Source organism: Corvus brachyrhynchos, unplaced genomic scaffold (genome assembly GCF_000691975.1).
Source record: "Corvus brachyrhynchos isolate BGI_N302 unplaced genomic scaffold, ASM69197v1 scaffold444, whole genome shotgun sequence".
Taxonomy (NCBI): Eukaryota; Metazoa; Chordata; class Aves; order Passeriformes; family Corvidae; genus Corvus; species Corvus brachyrhynchos.
The window spans coordinates 651,848-673,163 of record NW_008237886.1 but is presented as its reverse complement, the minus strand read 5'-3'; the positions used below and the strand labels follow the sequence as shown (position 1 = coordinate 673,163).

At 37.8% G+C, this 21,316-nt stretch overlaps 1 protein-coding gene and 2 long non-coding RNA genes across 14 annotated transcripts in view; 1 reads left to right on the top strand and 2 right to left on the bottom strand.

Moving 5' to 3' along the window:
* The window catches only part of LOC108446320, a 45,077-nt gene extending 43,742 nt beyond the window's left edge, over positions 1-1,335 (bottom strand). For 3 of the 4 annotated variants that reach the window (XR_001861479.1, XR_001861478.1, XR_001861477.1), the window contains exon 1: positions 712-1,335. This is a non-coding gene — a long non-coding RNA (uncharacterized LOC108446320). The other variant, XR_001861476.1, reaches the window with a different exon arrangement.
* Positions 1-21,316, top strand: part of IL15 (interleukin 15) — a 40,229-nt gene that overhangs the window by 7,339 nt on the left and 11,574 nt on the right. For 3 of the 6 annotated variants that reach the window (XM_017732665.1, XM_017732660.1, XM_017732661.1), the window contains 2 exons: positions 3,114-3,242; positions 4,395-4,499. In XM_017732665.1, coding sequence (XP_017588154.1) covers positions 3,114-3,242; positions 4,395-4,499 — 234 coding nt within the window. Of the gene's footprint in view, positions 1-3,113; positions 3,243-4,394; positions 4,500-13,261; positions 13,326-21,316 lie in introns of those variants that run through there. The other 3 variants (XM_017732663.1, XM_017732664.1, XR_001861475.1) reach the window with 2 other exon arrangements.
* Positions 3,144-21,137, bottom strand: LOC108446321. Of its 4 annotated transcripts, none has more exons than XR_001861480.1 (3): positions 17,163-21,137; positions 4,585-12,636; positions 3,144-3,230 (listed from the first exon to the last, which is right to left on the bottom strand). It is a non-coding gene; the product is annotated as an uncharacterized LOC108446321 (long non-coding RNA). The 4 variants fall into 4 exon arrangements; XR_001861482.1 differs by having other exon boundaries at positions 4,585-8,640; XR_001861483.1 differs by having other exon boundaries at positions 4,585-8,634.

Below are 21,316 nucleotides of genomic sequence, written 5' to 3'. Positions count from 1 at the left end.
GCCTGGGGTCCTGCGGAAGAACGCTGCAGTCACGGCACCAGCAGGGTCCTTCCCAGGCAGGGAACACAAAACAACCAATGGGGAATGAGGTTGATCAGGGGGTAGGGAAAGCTTGTAGGCTGTGTCTCTACTCCAGGGTCCCCTCCCCCTGGACCCCATGCCAGGGGGGAGGAACCCCAATACTAGAGTTTTTCTTTATGCTGCTTCTTGGCAGAGTAAATAGGTCAATTGGTGTTTCACATTCCTGAGGTTTAATTAATGCTGATACTATGATCAGTTGTACTCAGGGCTGTCATGTGCAGTGGAGAGGCTGGGCAGCAGAAGGGATGGGAGGAGGGTAGCACTGGGAGCCCACCTGGGATTGCACTGGTGCCTGTTCTCAGCCTGGGAATTCCAAGGGTAAACCTGTCCTGCAAAGACCAAAACTGGATACTGGTGATGGCCAAAGTCATCAGATTGGGGTTCACGTATGCTGCCTCACTGCTTACAGCTTTCTTTCACTAATTTTATTTTATTTTCGGCCATTTTTATTGAATAAAAAAACGTCTACAGCCTTAGCTACACTATCTTATAGTAATTACTTACATGGCCACAAGACATGTGATTTTATACTGGCTGGAATATATATATATGTATATCTATGTGTGTATGTATATATATATATATACACACATATATATGTATATATATATATATATATATGCCGCTTACCAGTATATTATCCAGTTTTTTCTTGATCATGGATTAGTTAATTTTTCTCAAAAGTTCTGAAGGATAAGAAAAGAGGAATTTCACTCTACAAATGCAAAAATATTGGAAGAACCTAAGTATTTTGGGCCCAGTATGTGATATCTGGAGATGAATTTTTATTTTTGTTTTAACTGATTGTTCAGTGTTCTCTAGGATTGTCTGTGTTCACTTTAGCCCCCAGTGTGTTCCTGTGCAGCTGTAAGGACTCGCAGCCATTTTGAACTAAGCCCTGCAAGGGCACTTTTTCTTCAAGCTGTAGCATCTACCCTGGAGAAACCTGAGCTAGCATCTGACCTAGCTGACTATAGCAACTAGAAATATTTACTTGGGTAGCATGAAGCATCCCATCTTAGGGGCAGATATGCAAAGCAACCAAAAGGTAGGATTTCTTGTAAGAGGGAACTCAGAAAATTATTGTTGCTTGTGAAAAAATCTGTGTTAAGGAGCTTGCCCAAATCACAGGGAGTTGGTGAGATGAAGGCAAGGACAAGACTCAGGGCTGCATCCTGCTGCCTTTGTCGTTGAACCCAAGTTTTCTTTCTGTGATCTTGTGTCTCCTTTTCTACACATCTTTTTTTCAAACAAGGACATTTATACAGGGGTTTGCTTTGGTTTGTTTGTTTTCCAGGAGCTTGGTCCACTCAGTGAAAACAATCCATCTGGCTCACAAACTCTGTAAAAGAAAAAGGAAATCATTACATCATACTTTGAATAAAGATGTAATACCTTTTTATAATTATGAATTCATGGGAAGGTAGTGAGCATGGGATTGAGTTTCAAGTTCTTGAATACAGTATGCTTTAGTGTTCATAAATCCTTCTACTTCTGCTACACTCAACCTTTCTCCTACCTTTCACCTCCACCATGTCTTAATTCTTTGCTGTGCTCTCCATCCAGTCATACAACTCAAATTCCACTGCTGTGCACCAGCAGCATCACTGATTTCTGTTCCTAAGCCTTCACAATGCTGTTCCTGTAGAAAGCCTTTTTTATATCTATATACACATATACAAAAAGTTCTGCTTGCCTTGGAAGCTCTGAGATGGAATATGTCCGCGAAGAGACTGCTGGAGACCATCTACGCAATGCCAAAAAATCTATTCTGCAATTATGTAAATAAATTAAGTCACTCAGGACTTGGCCAGGTTTATGCAGGTTTTCTAGGCTGCCAAACTTGAAAACACTACCAAAAAGCACAGCTTTAATTAAATACTTAAAAACATTATATGAAAGAAAGGCATATTTTCTGCTAATTTGTTTCTGGAAATGAGTGAATTACTCTTAAGGGGACTTAAAAGAAAATCACTCGCCTGAGTAAATGACTCGGTGCAGGAAATTCCAGCTCCAACAAGTGCATTGTGACCAAAATAAAGGTAACTGAAAACTGTCTTATTGTTTGAGACCCAGCTGCTGAAGGGCTACAAAACTGGCAACAGTGCCTTTACACATTACAGAAACAACACTATTCTCAGCCCATATCTCTGAAATTCTCGATACTTAATTTTCTATGAAGACAGTGCTTATGCAATCACACATCTGTATTTTCGTATTTCCATCCTCCACCACATTTCTTTTAATTCAAGGCCTAATTTCATTCTATAATTCACATTGGAAGAGGCACCTACAGGACCCTTCTTCAAGCCTCCCACCTAAAGCAGGGCTAACTTTGACATCACAGCGGGTTGCTCCAGGCTTGGTTGATTTTTCAATATCTCTGAGGATGGAGCTTCTACAGCTTCTGTAGGCAGCCTCCTTCACAAACTGATTTTCTTGCAGATTATGTTGGGACTGCTTTTATAAAAAAATGCTAATATTAATGTCCAAATAAACTGTTCTGTCAACATGCTTTTGTTTTCTGCTGTATCTCTTCAAGGTCTTGCTATGAGTACAAAACCAGTTGCTTGAACGAAAATTTGCTTGTTTCTTCAACCACAACCCTTGCAAGATTTGAACAAAAATCTAGGGAAAAAAATTTATAGAAGGGAAGTTAAACATTCCAATTGTATTTTATTGTGTTACCTGTAGAAAGGTAACAAAAAGGGCAAAAAGAACTGGTTAGACAGTCACCATGACTGTCATGAGAAATCACAAAAAATTATCCTTTGCTGAGAATATGCATTTTCCAGGGACCCCCCCTTTATCCTGCAAAATTCAAAGATGGGATTCTATTATCTAAATAAAAGTAACCTTTTCAGAAAGTCTGTCTTGTGTTTTCCATTAATTTAGAATATGTACAGGGGAATTGGAAAAGTTACTCATGAAATTTCAGCAGCTTCCTGCTTTCAATGATCTTAAGGATGGGCTAAGAGACACTCAGAAATCTACTGTGGCTTTATACTTGCATGTTTTTTCCCCACATGTAGGTCCTGAAATGTAGTTTCCTGATCAGATGCAGTGCTTCTCTTCTGAGTAATGGTCCAGCGGGCAGGATGCTGGGGACGGCACGGCCAACACAAAACTCTGCTGGAACATTGAGCAGCCTGCAAAGACAGGTAACAGTCACTTACTGTGACATGTGGAGGGCTGGGAGCCCTTGGTACAAGAGCCCTCTGCACTCCCTTGGAGGAGAGAGGGCTGAGGGCAAAAAGACTTTCCCCAGAGATAAGCAACCTTCCTCTGGGTCATGGTGAGAAAGTGAACCACCCCCAGCATGCCTTGTTTCTATATGGTAATAGCCTGTACCCAGTTGGCTAGTTGGTTTCTATCCCACCCTCTGCCTTCCCCATATAACCTCCGTCCTCAAGCCGTGATGGGAGGGAGGCTTTGTCCCTGGCCTTCCCTTCACAGCAGTTGGCTAGTTGGTTTCTATCCCACCCTCTGCCTTCCCCATATAACCTCCGTCCTCAAGCCGTGATGGGAGGGAGTCTTTGTCCCTGGCCTTCCCTTCACAGAGGCTGCGGGACAATAAAAGCCACCTCTGTGGAATTGCCATACGAGGCTGCTGTCTCTCTGTCCCCGAGTTCGCCTTGGGTGGTTTCACAAAGAGCTGAATCACACGAGCTGGAATCACTTGAAGCTGAGAAATGCTGAAATCACTTGCTGCCCAGGGAGGCTTGCCACGCCTCTGGAAGAGACACTCTCTCTAGGAAGGCTGTGGCACTCAGGGTTGTCCCCCCCCCAGCCTCCTGAATAGCAACAAAGACATTTTTGGAAATTTCAGCAAAGCTCTTAATGTTATTTTGCAACCCAACATGAGAAGTAGGTAACAGAGCAAATTTAAGGCTTGGAAACATCTCCAGTATTTTAGATTAAATCCCTACACTCTGTGATTTTCTACTTTGATTTTCCCACTCCTTGTTGTTCAGTTGTACAGAATTACATCATAAATACATCTGGGGTTTTTTTCACTTTCATATTTTTCAGTTGATTTGTGGCACAGCAAGTTCTAGCCAACTTTTCTGCTTGGACCTAATCCCTATATCTGGCTGATATTTCACAACACTGGAGGTCAAAACCCCTGATTCTCAAGGGTGTTTAGTACAGGGGGAAAGTCCTTTAAAATGTCCAGCCTCTGTATCACTCTTCAGAGCTCCCCACACATCTCCTAGATGACTCAGTAGCAGTTGCATTTCCAGTAGGCACTGTGGCCAGGTGACCTTTTTATAACCCCAAAGTCATTAGCATTTGGTGTCATCCCAAAACAGGTTGTGCAAGAGGCAGATCCGCGAACAGAGCTGAGGTATTTGACTAATTTACAGTTCTGCCCAGAAATGGAGGCTGGATGGCACCTCCACAAAGCCAGAACAACGGTTAGCAAAACTTTTCACTATTTATAAAATTTTAGTGAACAAAGGCATTAATGTTCATTGGCTACAAGTCACATAGTTCTCTTACTCATATTAATTCTTCTACTGGTTGATGATTCTTATGTTAATGAGTCTCATGCTCGGTCTTTCTCATCTTTTCTGCTGGCTTTCCAGTTGTTTTTCTGCAGAAGTCACAGAACAAATTAATCATCTCAAATTTGAGTTAATTATTGATTGCCCCAATAGCTTTGTAGGATTTATGCAAAGTGCCAGAGTGATTGCATCAGTCTTAGCTTTTATTAAAAGCAAGAAAATAAAGACCCCCTGATTTTGGAGAAAAATTTGGAACTCAAGTGTCACCAGTGAAGGCTATGGAAAACTGGGAGCAGGTCATGAATCAGTCTTGAGCATGCCAGTTCTTCCACAGTGATTGTCAGTAGTACATGTGAGTCAACCTAAGGTTATTTACTCTTCCAAGGCTATGAAAAATCAAGTGCACCACAAGCAAGTCTTTATTTATGCTGAGCATTTCAAATACAAATTCAGCCAATGTTGTTTTGACTACAGATTTTCCTCAACAGCTCTTAAAAGAATATAAAAAGCCATTACTCTTGTAGCAAGAGGCAGACACAGGATTATGCGACCATCAGTAAGCAAGCTTGTTTTGCCCTCTGGTCATACTAATGTTGCTGCTGTTGTGACTTACCTATTTAAAAGCCTTCACTCTTCACGATAACTTAAAGTAATTCTCATATGTTCTGGAAGAAATTCTGTTTGCTTCCAAAGCCAGTGAACATTTTTAAATACAACTGTACCACTACCTCTTTTAAAGATATATATAAGTTTAGTCATCTGTTATTTTTGCTATTACTTTATCATCTCTTAAATTAATAATTTTATTCTGTTTCTTGTGTTTATACACAGTGAATGGTGTAGCTATGAAGGTGCAAATGAAAAGTCAACATCCTTCTCTATAAGGCTTAGTATCTAAAAACAGGTGTAACATACAGCCAGGTGTAACATACAGGTGTAACATCTATATTGGGCCCCTCGAAAGGATTAAAAAGTGCAGATAAGTTGAAAATATAAATCATAGTAGAATAATCTACTATTAGGAATAAAGCTGAGGGGATTCCAGCCACTAAGAATAAATATATTGTTGTGCACTCTGTGATTGTTTTCTACAGGTTCTTTTCCTTTAAATCTTTAATAATCATTAAGGACTTGAACTATATGATGCTTTTCTAGATAAGCTATGTTTTCGCTTGTTTTTAACAGAGATTGTTTATAAAATAGTCTTAAAAACTACTGCACAAAAGCTAACTTAAGCACATTCTGCTCATGTCAGAAGTTTCAGAACAGTTTCCAGAGGTCAGCTCAAAGAGGTATCACTCTCTGCAGAACAGACAGGTAGTTACAACATAACCAGAAATTTAGGAACCAAGGTTCACAGTCAGTTTCCCAGAAATCAGATCAGCCTTCCATTACCACAATTACTGAGTAACAGAATCTCTGTCTGTTGGCCACTTTACTATGAGTTGTCTTCATATACCTGAAGAAAAGAGGCTATAAACAAAAAGTTAGTAAGTAGCTAGTCCTTGGGAACTTGACAGGGAAGCAGTCAAAGAAGATATTAATCTATAGGCTCACAAATAACCCCTTACCCTTAGCATATGCAGGGCACTGAAGAAGCTCCTGTTCAGTGCCAGTCTGTGAGCTGTGATGCTCTTCAGTGGTTCTAGAACGTCATTGTTAAGGATATTGCTGAATGAAAGTTTTCCCCTGACATGTTTTAGTATAAACCACCAAACTAACACAAAAATGAGACCAAATCTTAAAAAGAGTGAGGAGATGTATGTTTCACCTGGTGTCTTGCTTCACTGATTCTAAGAGCCACTAGTGCAAGGATTTTTCTCCTGTCCATGTTCCATTGACTTCAGTCCTCTGACATCCCTGGCCTAAGCTGGAATCAGACCTTTTTTGCAAAGCTGAATGAAAATGTGTTCTGTCTCCAAGTTTTCCAGATGGTAGTGGGAACAAGGGGAAGACCATGAAACAACCATTCCAAAACTTACGAAAAATACAATTTTCATTATTGGCACAAAGGAGAAATGGATGTTATATTTTCTGTTCCCTAGCTCCCAAGTGAGGATAATAAACAAAGTCTCTTCCATTGGTCATTCTACAATTTCTCGAGATTCTCCTGCCTAGGCATTTTGTCTGGTGACTGAATCACAGGCAGGGTAGTGGAGTGACACCACATCAGTGTCCAGCACAGACTTGTGAATCACTGTTCTTTCACAGCATTCAATAGTGGTTTCCTAAGCCAAGAAATAATACTTTCCTGAATGAAGTTATTCTGGGAAAAGTTTATTCACAGCTGGTTTTTCTTTTTTTTTCCCTGGAGGAAAGAGAGAAAAATGTCAGTATGGCAACTTACTTTCAAATGAAAGTGTCTTTGAGTGGCAGTATATTAGCACTTTTTTTTAAATTAAGAAAAGCTCTTCCTCTAAATACAATCTAGAAGTTTCACTTCACCTCAAGACAGGTGATTCATTAAGTCCTTTCAGAGGGAATGTGGAATTTTGTTGAACTGACTACAATCAAAATCCCCCAGTAGTTTCTAACAGAGATTCTGGGGAGGTCGGGCAGCAGTTGAGGGAGAAAAAGACCTCACAATGCCATTTGTATGTACTGATTTAAGGAATGCAGGTACAGAAATAACAGTTATTCTGATGAATTCTGTTAGTTATAAAAAACGTGCAGTTTATATTAAAAAAATATTTTTCATGCAATTCTCTTTTCTGTGCTATCAGACAGCTTCCAACTAAACTTATAAAGAAAAGGCTGCTATAAATGCAGCTGTTTCTCCTGCAACATAACACAATGCACCAGATGATTTCTGTCCCACAATACTCTTTGCAAAGTGGAGTTGCTAACCTTTATGTTGACATTGACATGGCTGAATTCTTGTGTAGGTATCTCCCCTCTCTCTTGAATCCTAAGTATGCTTTTCTTCACATCTCCTTGTCTTACTTTCAAGCAAACTTTTCAGCAGAGAGCCTTGATTTGCATGATTTGTACTCTTTGTTTCTCTGTCCTTAATTGCTCTGCAATTTTTGTCATTTAACCAGTTGTTTGTGTTCCCCAGAAATCCCTAGCTACATACAAGTAGCTGTGACTTCCCATTTTCTACAGAAAACAAGATAATGACATGATTTTACTTTTTAATTTTGTTTTATTACAATTCCAGACAAACACAGTATTATTTAATGGACTATGGCTTTGCGCCTGCAGTTATGCTCATTTTGTTTCATACAAAAGAGATGTTTCTCACCTCATTATCCTGTTCTACACAGTTAGAGACTAACCCCATTTGCCTGTTCCCTTGCTTCTATTCAGAATGAGAGGTTGTACCATAATTTGCCTTATCTTAGACTTTTCAAGCATATTTTGGTGGATTTAGTTGTTCAAAGCTACAACTCTCTGGGCTTCTAAAGAGGCCTTATTTTAAAGTTTTCTGTAGTAGGTGATGTGAATTTCATTTTGCATTGCGATACCAATGCAAAGGGGAGATGATAAAACAATATAGCTACATTAAGGTCTGGAATCATATGAATCAGCTACAAAATTTCTCATTCTTATCTGCTGTTGATTTGAAAGTCCATTTAGCTTGAGAGGTATGCTATGGCATTTTAGACTTAAGTTTCTGTCTTCATGTCCTTCTCACTGGGATAGAGTTTTCTTCCTAGTACCTGGTACAATGGTGTTTTGGAATTGAGATGAGAATAATGATGATAACACTCAGGTTTTAGTTGTTGCAAAGTAGAGCTTATGCTAATATGAGGACATTTTATCCTAAGATTGGCCATTCTTGCTACCAGTCTTTAATAAAAAAGTTCTCGAAGTGCCAAATAAATTAGGACCAAATTTTTGTTTAGTCTGTAGAAAACAACTGATTCAACCAAGGTCAGGCATAATCCAAATTCAGTGGTATCTTTTACTTGCCCATTCTGACCAGCAGCTCCCCCTTCAGAGGCTCTTACAAATATGATGGCAAAAGGCAGTATTCAGATGTCCTGAAAGGTCTTTCCTCTTCTTTTCCATATCCTTTTCCATTTTGAGAAGAGTCCACATGCTGTTACTACAAGAGATTAGGCTGTGATATGCAGTTGCAGATGTGTTGTGAGACAAATAGCTCCCCAAAATGTTGAAGAATCTTTTTAGAAGCATAATATAAGTAGCACTGAAGTTCTAAGTGCAAAGTATGTGGTTTAGTAGCCAATCTCTCAAGAACAATTTCACGGTGTAGGCACAGAGGAGAAACTAAGGGAACTTCTAAGGAGGAGGATGGTTGTTTACCTGAAAATCTACACTGGCATTCAGAAGCGTGGGTATAAACCCAGTTGAAAACTGCTGTGGGTACCTGCTGCTACCATTTGCGTTGTCTCTAGATGATCAGAACACAAAGTGTAGCTCGCATGTATAGCATTTAAATTCAACTTTTCTCATGTTTTACTTTTGAAAGAGATCAAACTCACAAAGACGTTTTCAGTCTTTTTTACTCTTGTGGTTTTTTTTTTGAAGGACAAAAGCCGCACTCATCTCCTGCCGGCATATAACGGAAAATGTCTCTCAGATTCATAAGATTTTATGGTTGCTGTAGATTATTTTGCATAATTTAAACGACACATGAATATTTCAGGTCTCATTTTAAACTGTGAGCAATTTCAGGATATATGGGTCACAGTGAGGACAAAGTAGTTTTCTAGTAGTTTTCATCCAGCTAAAGACGAACAATTTGACAATAATGCACATTTATGTGCTGTGAATGTGTGATAACTTTTAATGAGAAAATAATAATTTCACTAACACTCAGAGAAAGAGAGTGTTGAGAGTGAATCCTAACCCTAACCCAACCCTAACCCTAACCCCAAACCCTAACCCTAACCTGAACCCTAACCCTAACCCTAACCTCTGTATTACCCTTAGTAAAAGTGACTTTTCAACAACAACGTGGTTCAATAAGATGAAGGGCTACAAGTGATACTCAGCCCTCTTTAGGATGTGAGGGGTTTTGCCAGTACCTTTCCTAACAGCTTAGTGCTCAAGCCAATATCGAAAGTATGGAGTAGCCAAACACTGGGACTGAGTGATTTATCTCAAAGCAACCTATGACACCTGTTTTGTCCTGACTAAAATATCAGAAAATAAAATATCCTTCATTTAAGTCATGAAAATTAATTTTTATTTCTGTTTATACTTATTTCCTAAGGATCATTTTCTCTAATTCATATAACCAATTAAAATTTTTGCAAATGAAAAAACCTCTATTTAAACATCCTACTTGGTGTTTCTAACCAGTAAGAAACCATAATGCCATATTTTAAGCAATTTTTAAAGTTATACATTCAGGTTCTCAAAATTGTAAATGACAACTTTTTGCTTTCTGGTTTGTTTTCTAGTTTACAGTTTTTGTCAGTCTGGATGCCAAAGAAATGGGACTGGAAATAACATGATCAAAGAATATTTGAATCTTGTGTGAGTTAAATGTGACTACCTAAACTATTTCTGACACAGAAGAAAAAAAGGAGCATTCTCAAAGTAACAGTTACTCTTTTTGTTTGCTGTTCTTCAGATTTTCTGAAGGACAGGGAAGCACCTTTGGGAAAAATATGCTAAGCATTCGAGTAGTATAAATGCTTCCCTCTTACTGAAATCAATAGAATGAACTGGTATTTATCATCCCTTCAGCTGACCACAAACTTGGGTTGGTGGGGTGCAACTTTGCTATGTGCTCTGAAAAATTCTACACATTCCTGCCTTGGTGTAAAATGTAATCTTGAATGTATGCTACATAGTCCCATGTATTTAGAATTAATAAACAGAAGCCTATGTTTTTTGTAATTCATAGTTTAAAACTAAGAGAGAAGAAATTTGTTTTCTCTTTCTCAGCTAGATTGTTCAGTTTTGAAATGATGAAAATGTTCCCAGAGTGCCTGGTGAACTGAAAGAAAAATAAAGAGATCAAACTCACAAAGAAATAAAACACCTCTTTTCAGAAAAAGGGTATCAGTATTTGCTCCATTGTAATCTCTGAAAGTAATATGTATGTTTATTCAAGACATTGTGACATTGTGACTTACAGAAAACTCAATCTGACCTAAAACCCAAAAGCTATGTTCTCTTAGGTTACATATGCTTGTAAAACCAGTGCTCTTCAGAAAATAACATTATGAAGAGGCCTCCTTAATGTAACATTTTGCATTTTTAAATTACTTGCCATCATATTTTATGTTTAGAACTCAACAGTGGCTGTAAAAATTGAAACATAAGCTGAAAATATATTTGCACAGAAGAAATTTTTACATAAAATTCCAAGAAATTAATTAAAAAGCAGATATTTATCTATGCTGTAAACAGCAGGGGGAAAAGGGCTAGAGAAGTTATAAACTTGAAAATGCTAGCCCCAAATGATAATGAATACATTATCAGTCTCTTTTGTTGGAAAACAAGGATATACGAGGGAGGTATCAATAAGCTAGCTCTTCCCTTGGTATTCTCAGCTGGAAGCAGCTGGAGACATCAGGCCTTTACTTGCAGTCAGCTCTGCTATTCCTAAATTTTGTGTGCTTCTCTAATTCATATCAGCAGCATGTACCTATTTTAACCATAAGGAATATAACCTCATCCTATTACCCATAAGGTATATACTACAGGAGACCAGCACAGGCTAATGAAATGTCATTATATGGGAAATAATTCATCCAGCAGGGTTTTCTGCAGGCCTTTGAATGTGCAGAAGCTGTGTAAAGAAGTTATAATAGGAAACAGGTCATCAGCAAGATGACTTCTGTGGCCACTCTGATGCAAAACTGTTGCTGGCTGTTCATACAGATACAAGATAACGATCAGTAATGTCCTTCAGGCTCTAAAAGCAAAAGGTCGAAAACCCAGTGGGACAAGAGCAGACACAGCAACTTGCAGGCTCAATGTCCAAGTGTAAAACAAATAATAGCATTAAATCTGGCCTTATCAATTTGCAACAATGACTTTCTGAGACAGCATACAGTAGTGACAGGAAAGCCTAATGAAAAAATCAAGCACGTAAAATTTTGAAAATGAATTAGGAAGAACATTTTGTTTCCTGGGTCTGAAATGCTGCTGGACCTGTTCTTGCAAAACCTGGGAAAACTTCAAGGTGTGTGTTCTCAGGAGGAGGAGTCTAGTGCAATAGTTTGGAAATTCAGCTGCTGGAGAGTGGGAGCAAAATCAGTAAGCTTAGAAATGTAGAAGTTCCTGGTTTTAGGGAAGGAAAGTATTAAATTCTTCAGCATGCTCATTTCAGCCGTACTCTCTGCTATGCTGATTACCCAGTTTACATGTCCTATGGAGAGGGCACAAGTAACATTGGAGAAAGTTTGTGCTCTCTTGTGCCTTAAAATAAATGTTTTTTTTGCCTTGACAACAGCTCTGGTTTTCATTTGGGAGTTGGTGTAATCTATCAAAGTAGCAAGAATGTGCTGATGTGTTCACTCTGACCCAAAACAGATGCAAGACAACTACATTTTGTTCTGATTTTGTTCCCCTTGTGGAAACAGGCAACCAATGCTATCAGTTAAGTCTTAAAAAAACCCTCAAAGAATAATGCTCACATGGACAGAGTCAGCTGGCTCCTTGGCCCCTAGAGGTCCCACACTGAAATGCCCAGAGATTTATTATGAGCAGCATGTCATAGAGAATGCAGTCATAAGACTCTGGTATAGAGCTAAGTCTAAACATTCTCCAGCATACAGTCAGGGAAGTTTCAGGAGCCAGGTGGCAGGTTGGGACTCATCTGTGATAGTTCCCATGAATTTTCCCTGCTGCCTTCAGTTGTGTTTTGGCATGTGTCTCTATGGGCATGATGCCTATTTTGGCTTTCCACCAAAAGGTGCCAGGCTGTATGTGAATGGCCAAATATATTTGGTGACTTTTGATTACCAACCATGAGGACCTTACATGGTATTTGGGTAAGTATCTGCCAAAATCCAACTCTGTTAGCTGTTCTTTGCAAGACAGGAAAGTAAATTAGTTTGCAATGTTGGGCTTCCATTCAGGATGAGCAGATACCTTGCTGTGGTGGCAGGGAAGCGGTAAGCTGTTGGGAAAGCAAAAAAAGCCTATATAAGACAGCAGGGTTGTATTGCCTTCAGCAAACTGAGTTGTGTTCAGGCACGCAGTATGACACACAGTTATTAATATCACCAGTAATTTTTTTATTCTTAAATAGAGACCATGACTGTGAGACAGATAAAACACTGTATCAGTCCTTGTTTAGAATGACGTAAGTGTGATTTCTAGCTTTACTATTCAAAAGTGATGAAAAAACTTGCTTGAAAGAAAATATTATGGAGAAATCTGATCTTTAACTTAACCCATTCATATGCCTTACCACAATGTGGATGTGGCGCATACACTAAACCAGTTACCTACAGCTGAATCCAGCATTTGTGTCAGTGGGAGCTATGGAAAGCAGTCTGATTTGAAAATGAGGGTTTTTTTATTATAGATGCTAATCTGAAGATGTGCACTTTCCAATTTATAAGAAGTATCAATTTTTGTGGCAGATTACATTATACCCCAGATTTTTCTTTTACTTATCAAGACTAATCATGATTCTGTAAGTAATAGACACATATATGGGTAGAAAACTAATAGAATTGATTGGCTTTTTGCAGTGTGGTCATGGTTTATACTTACAATGTGTATTTCATCTCTTACAGTTTATCTTGCTTCTTGTATGAGCACATCAGAATAATGAATTTTCTCTGAATTACTCTCAATGAAGTGAGTTGCTTCTGGCTTGACATTTTGTATGTTAAACCCATGAAGTAAGCAATCCTACAGTGCAGACCTGTAATTTTAGCCAAGAGTTTCCCCTGTTTCAATAGTATCAGTCCACACAGCTTTAGAATACAAAGGCATCCAGGGATTCATTTGTGCTTTGCAGTGTTGCCAATTATTTTATATACTGCTACATTTAACACCCTTTTCCCAATCTTTTTAAAAATACTTTTGTTTAAATGAATGTTCTCACTTGTACCGTCATGTCACCCCTTCTGAAAGAAAATTTAAAGTTTTCTGGATGAGTGCTGTGCTGCACTGGTAAGAACTATGACTACCACTTACGGTTTTTTGAGAGCTACAGTACAGAAACCAGCTTAATATAATTTAGTGTTGCATTAGGTCTCATTATTTTGCAAACACGCAGCTTCTTCCATTCCTCTATTCATTTTGGGTTTGGCTGCCAGGAAGTAAAGGGAAAATCATCATCCATATAAATTGAAGAAATCTCAAATATTGAGACCTACTGTATTGCACTCAGCCCCTGTTACATATAGAAAAAAGTGGACCAGTGTGCAAGCTCACAGTGGCTACATTCCACAAAAATACATTCAAAATTTACATGAAAGGGGGAGGTTTCTGTAGCACACACACTAAAGCTTTTCCAATAATAGTTTCTCCTGTATCCAAAGACAAGAGACTAAGAATGATTGTCCTGTTGCTGTAAATCCTATTACATTGTTATTTGTACGTGATTTAAAGTAACATAAAGCAGAAATAATTGGTTTTCCAAATTTTCTTCTCTTTTCTCTGCCTATCCTATGAAATAAATCTGTAGTAGTGATACTTTGTTCTTCTTAGAATCCTGATTCTGGTTTTTTCTGCCTGTTGATCTGCTAACAGTGGTTTGTGTGCTGCTTCCTCAGTTGTTCAATGAATCTGTTTTTCTTTGGTTAATATTTTGGTCAAATTCTCAACAACTCTGGAAATTAAAATTTCATTGGTTTCAGGAAAGCTATGGCAATTGTCACATATTAGGATTCCATTCTGTTCTTTAAAGAAGATTAAGAGCGGAAGAAAAAGTAGAGTGTTTCAAACTGCATCCTGCCTCTTTAATTCAGGATCCAGCAAATTCCAGTAGAAGTATCACTGTAAGAGAGGGCCACAGATTATAATTCTTGTTTTTAAAAAAGCTCTGAAAATACTGCCTTACTTCACAATTTTGAGAATTCCATTTGCTATTTTTAGTCTTTTATCTATTACAAGTGTGTTATGGACCTCTATTAGTATATGGTATTATTCACAGTGTTTAAGCTGAGTATTTTGCTAAGGATGAAATATTATTTGTCTGTAGAGGGATTCCTTGTGGAATATAGGATACCCCAGGAGAGCTTGGGCATCCCAGGGCTGTTGCAGAAGTACCCCTGACAGGGCCTCAGGCTGAAAGCAGGCTTGCAAGGCACCTGCTAGCTGGCAGCCTTGAACAGCCTTGGGAAAAGGTATACACTGGTCAGCTCCCCCGCTGCTTAGAGGCTTTCTGATGGGAAAGGGGCGTGAACTTTGGAAAAAAGTATAACTTGGTGTAACCGAATAATAAAATGGGGGCACGATGCTCAAATCGTATCGGTGTTCGTATCATGACTCTGGCTGGATTCTCCTGCTCCTGGGACTCCCCCCCCCGCCTCCCCCGCTACATTTGTCCAGCAGTTGTTCCTGTAATAACTATTTTTATGGTCTCAGAGTTTCCAATTATATGCATCAGTATGACATCATTTATATTTTTTTGCTGTTTAAGTTTCCATGTTTAATACTGTTTTAGATGTTAACATGTTACCCCTAAAGGCACAAAAATTTCCTCCATAATTGTGTGCTCATTCCCTGTTGGATATTTGTTGTTACGATAAAAATATCACAAATACTATTTACAAGGAGTGCCTAATAGCAAACATATAGATCAGGACACATTTTGCTAAACAAACTTTAGTTCTGGCTCTATTTTGTGTGTTTTATTAATGTCCTTTACACTTTGAATCTCCTGTTATTTTCACTGCTTATCAATCTGTGAGAACTTATTCTGAAAGGCCTTTTAACTAATTATTGCATATTGCATCCTGAAGGGTATAATTTGGGGATAAATGGTCAAATCTAACCATCTGTGCCCTACAAATGAGTTTTTTGCTATGTACGTTTTCTTTACTGTGTGTTTGAGCTAAATTAATTTTTCCTCTAGAAAAACTTGGGGAGTCTTCTGTGTCAATCATCGTGTTTGTCAAGCTAACCTAGCATTAATATCAAATATCCTTGCATCAAGAAAACATTAAATTGATCTTTCACAATTTGAGGAGTGATTGATACCTTGAAAAGACTGACATTGCATGGAAGGAGGTAAAGAGAAAGAAGCATTCTTTTCTGGCTGTATTTTGCCATCTGGCAAATATAAGGTCTATAGCCAGGTACCGGACACACCTTCACTAGGCAATGGTCTGAGCTCTGGGCCTGAAGCCTGTTTTGCAGGAAAAAAAAGGCCAAAGGAAATATTTAACTTCTTAAATTTTAGGTTCTGATGTTTAAGTTACTGAGTGGAATAGCAATGACTCTGTGACCTTTTGGCAAAATTTTCAAACAGGCATTGTAAACTTTACTCTCTAGTGTAAATGCCAATTAGCAAGAGCATACAGGAGAAGGAAGGACTGTCAGGAGGAAGAACTACATAAGCAAACAAAGAACATATAAATACAAAATGTGATTAAACTGAGAGAGTCTCCTGCCATGCTGACTACTGAGAATACTCTTGAAGGTTAGCACTACTCTAATACAAGCAGAATAAACCATGTAGGATAGTACTCCACAAGACAGTCACCACTATACAACAAAAACAAGGAAAGCTGTAGTTCTCGGGGGAGGGAGGTGAAAGGGAAGTAACCGAATAGGAATCATATTTAAAGAATAACCAGTTTTAATGCTGAGAAAAATGCTTTAGCCAGCCTAACTCTAGCTAAATACAAAACTTCTAAAAAAGCACTTAATGTCATAAAAGCTTGAAGACTTAACAATCCAAGGCATGGTTTGGCTCTTAGCCAGACAAGCATGCAGCCATATGATTCAGTTTAAGACCTAGTAATTCCACTGTCTTCCTTTCTGGATCAGTAAGTAAAAGCCAGACAGAAGCATGGAAAGCTCACTCTTCGCCTTCAAACCTTGAGGCGAAGAGCTGCTGATAACACCTGGTGGAGCTTGAGGGCAGATTTCCTAGGCTTCTGTGCAAAGATTGGTAGGAAGAGAGAAGAGGAACTAAATGGATTCAGGCACCATGATAGCATAGAAGCAACTCTTTAGTAGCTGTGGCATCAAATGGTATTCAGAAGTAACCAGAGATGTAAAATAAGTTTCTTTGGTAGATGGAACTAATCTGTAGAAATTGGAAAAGAATTTAAGGTCCTGGTACTAGATCCCATCATAAGTAAATATTACTTGTATTACTTCTTTCTGTTGATATAAAAAATTCCTGATACGCAAATAAATTCACCCTCAAAGTGTGTTTGAGGGCTGTACCTATAGGTAGCATCTGTGCCAGAGTTTCTCATTGTCTCAGAGAACATTAGTGTGGTTCTCTGTCTTTATCTCTGAATTCAATTTGAATAATTACATTCTGATACTAATTCACATTCAGGGCTTTTCTTGTTTGTTTCCCTTTGGTTGTTTCCTGTAAGAAGCCTAAAGGAACTTAGGAATGAAAGAGCAGAGAGATTCTTCAGTGAGTCTGCTCCTTTGACTTTCAGTGTTTTCCAGCATTTACTCCGTGACAAGGCACTAAGAACATGTCTTTCCTCTAAAACTTACCCATGAAAATTTGATTTCAAAATTACTTATTTAAGAGCTCAATATGGAAACATCTGTCTACTTCGGAAGTACTGCTTTTTCTTTATGGGCTCCATTCCTCTTCCAGTCACTTCCATTAGTTTATGAAATCTTTTCTCTCCATGGCTTCTCCCCTGAAAAAAAGTAAAAAAGAATGTTCTTTTGGTACAAGACTAGGGAAAAAAAGTCTGATTTTCTTCACAGTCTTATGGACTCTGACATTCTGTATGCTTCTGAGCAGAGAGAATGTGCTCTAGTATTAAGCACAATGCACAACCTTAAACAGATACAGTGCTCTAGTTGTGCAGCTACTTGGCACTTGTCCCCTTGAAGGTAATTAATTGTACTAGAGCAAGACGACAGAACAATTAGTTAGTAGAGCCAACAAGCAGAGGACAGCAGAACAAGAGCCACAGGGTGAGATTTTGATGGGGGAGGAGGCAGAGTTCTCTAAAGGAGGTTCTAATTATTGTGACAAAAGAAACACTGAAGAAGAATTGCTGCAACAATTCAAATGAGTGGGTGTAAAACTCAGCTCTGCATGATGTAGACAGTACTTGAATAGGGATCTAAAAAGACCCCTACTTTATGCATGAGATGTTGCTCAGTAAAATGTCAAAGGACTGGAGAGAGCTGGAGGTGAGGGTACAATTTTAGAGGGAAATTTGCAGCAGTAACAGAGAAAAGAAGATTTGAAGTACTTTGCTGCACAAGAGGCCGAAGAGAAAATGCTGAGGACACGTATTTGTAGAACAGGGGAGAAGACGAGACTGACTAAAATGGGGTAAATAATGTGTAAGAAGTCTATTGCACTACAGAATGAAGACAAGAAATGGGAAAATAGGTTGTTACGAGAGAGGTTTTTGAGAAGGCTGATTTGCCCATGGGAACAAGGAAAGGAAAGGGCTGATCAAGGAAAAAAGCTGTGTGCTAGAAGTCAGGAAGTTACAGAAAATCTGAGAGTAGCCAAAAATTAAGAAGGTTAGACTTCAGGGCTCTGGGGTTTTTTATAGGCGAGAGTTTTCTGCAAATAGTGAAAGGTTGTCAGGACATACCAGGATTTTGAAGGAAGTGGACATAAAGTTCTAGCAGGGGAACATATTGAGGTCTGAGCCACGTGTGTGATACAGTCATGAAGAAAACACTGGCAGTAGACAGTTCCCTTTTTCCCATAGAAACTGAAAATATTATCACCAGTTTCTAAATCCCTCATAAGATCTAAGTACATTGTATGTTTCCGCTCACTTGTTTTCAAGAACAAGGAAGCAGATGAGGAATAAAGATATAAATAAAGAATAAAAATCAGTTCAAAATAAGGAGAGAAAAGAGAAGACCTTTGCCAATAGCACCAAATGGCATGGCCAGGAAATAAACTTTCTTACTTAGGAATATCTCATCTCAAGGATTCAAGGAGAAATTTATAAGCAAATATTAATAAAGAAGTTTAGACATGTGGTGTATAGGCAGAAACATGTAATTTTAACTGTCTCTATTTTCCATCACATGTGACTTAAATACTGTAAAAAGCCATGAGTATTTTCTTTTGACTAACTTAGATTATTGTTTCTGTGACAGCTAAACCAGCAAAATCATTGGCTGTTTTCTGCTTTGTTAAAGAAAAGTTTTTTCATTTGCTTATACATTTGCTTCTTTAAAGAGAAGAACAATAGCACTGTATCTTAGATATCACTCAGAGGTAACTGCTCTTAAAGTGCTTAATTTAAATTAGTTATTAAAAACCAGCATTCCTTTCCCAAACATTACTGTGTATATCATAATTGATTTTTTTGGAAGAGCATATATTCATTTCCAAAGGCTTTAATCTTTAGAGTAGCAAGTAATCAGGACACAAGCTACAGATAAAAATATTTATGTCCATAAATATGAGCTACTCCCTTTTCCAATGTTCACATGGGTAAATACCAGAGGTGTAATGAAGACAGAGAGTAATTGGTTAATGATTACACAGAGTAAGAAATCAAAACCAGACATTATGCAAAGAGAATTTTTACATTACAACATTATGTTTTCAAGGCAGGAGAGCAATTTGTCAAAGCTTCTAAGCCGGCTGGCAATGCTTCTGTAGTTGAATAATAGTTTGGATGAAAGAATCAAGAAATTCAAGTAGAAAATGGCCCTGCATTTATGAAAGGAATGTGTTGGGGGATGTAGTTGAAATTAAAGCCTCTTTATGAACAAATGGAGTACCCTTTAGAGTATGCATGTGGTATATTTTTCACATATTTATAATCAGTACAAGATTTCTATTACTCCTAAAAACTAAGCATCTATTTTACGTTAGCAATTATAATTTTATTAGTTACCTACCACATTTAAGAAACCAAAGATGCAGACAATGACATTTAATCATTAAGAACACAGTGTTCTGGTGTCATTACAATGAACAATTATTAAAAACAGGACAGAAATAACAAACTACTGATAACCCTGGTCTGTTATTCACTAGATATTATAATATATTATTTCCTCACCATGAACACTTTGTTCTGCAGCATAAACTTGACAATGCATTTGGACTGGGACTCCCTCTCAAAGCTGCTTTTTAAGGACCCATAACACTAATTATAAATTACAAAGTTGGTTTGTGTTTATGGACCCATCTTTCATATTTTAATTTGTTGCCACCTCATCTCATTTGATAAAAACTGGTTTGTAGAATGATAAAAATGTTTAGCTACTGTAAAATATTTCTAGTATACTTAAAAGTATTTTCGTAGAATTTGGGGTTAAAACATGTTTTCTTCAGCTGTGTCCACCAACCAGGTGTAAAATTTCTTTAAATGCACTTGGAGTTTCCCCATAGGGCTATTTCTGAACTTCACTTAAATAATAATAATAAAAAATACCCCAAATCCAACAAAAATAGGATATTTTCTAAGGATGAGCGTATCAAATCAAAGCAGTTAGTATGCATATTTAACAAAAAAACCCAAACAAAACCCAAACCCAAAAGAAATAACATGGCAATTTCAAATCAATTTTAACTGTAGAAAGGTTAAAGCCTTTCTGTCATACTGTAGCAAAATGATTTAGCTCTTTTGACCATATCCAAGAAGTTAATAATTACTTTCCATTGCTTTCCTGTACATTTGAAAAATATATGTGTATAAGTACTTAATATTTTGAGTTTAGTACTCACATATTTTCAATTTCCTTTCATTGTGGAAGCAGTGACAGGTTTAGCCTTGCTTATGGACCTACTTTGGCTGACCATAACACAGCATCCTCCATATGGAAATTGTTCAGAAGATGTAGGAGGTGTTACTTGCTCCGTCCTTACTGCAGTTTAGATTGTCATACAATCATTCATTTACATAGCTCTTATTTAACAGATTTTGGACAAGCAAAGGGGATAAAAGGGGCTGACACTGCTTCGCATTATGGGATGTGGAAATTTATGTAGGATTAGGTAATTATGCTATTTCAGCTATATCTTTGGGACGTGGAAACACAATAATTACAATGTATTTAAAGCATTTTCTGTTTAAAAGAGTAGCAAATATTTGTTACAAATACTCTCCAGATGTCCTGTCACACATGATCATTATTCTCCTGGGTCTGCTTTACTAAGGTGGCTTTCAGCAAGTGAGCTGCAATACTGACAGTGCATGGATCAACCTCCCATTTGGATATTTTTACCACTACAGAGTGCTAGCTCTTGTTTTATTATGTTCTCTGGTCCATTTAAAAATATTTACTTGCAAGTTTGCATGTAAATAAACAGCTGCTAAAGAACTTTGAGTCAGTTATAAAGTATTGCGTGTATATTAAGGAATAAAATCTTATCCACTGCAGTAGATAATTAACCTAAGCCTGTGAGGGAACTTAATCAGCTTAAATCAAAGGGCTTGTGACTTTGCAACAAAGGTTACCAGGCTGTGCACAGGGAAATGTTTCTTGGTGGACAATGCACAGCTTCTCACAGCTTCTCCTTATTTCCAGTTGCCAAACTCCACTGAGGAAATTCTTAAATGCATCACTGCCCACTATTAGACACACATACACTGTGTAAAGAAATGTAAGTATATACTCTATCTAAATATTATATTTAATAATTATACACATAACTATAGCATTTGATGCATTCAATGCAGAGTCTCACATATATGCAACCA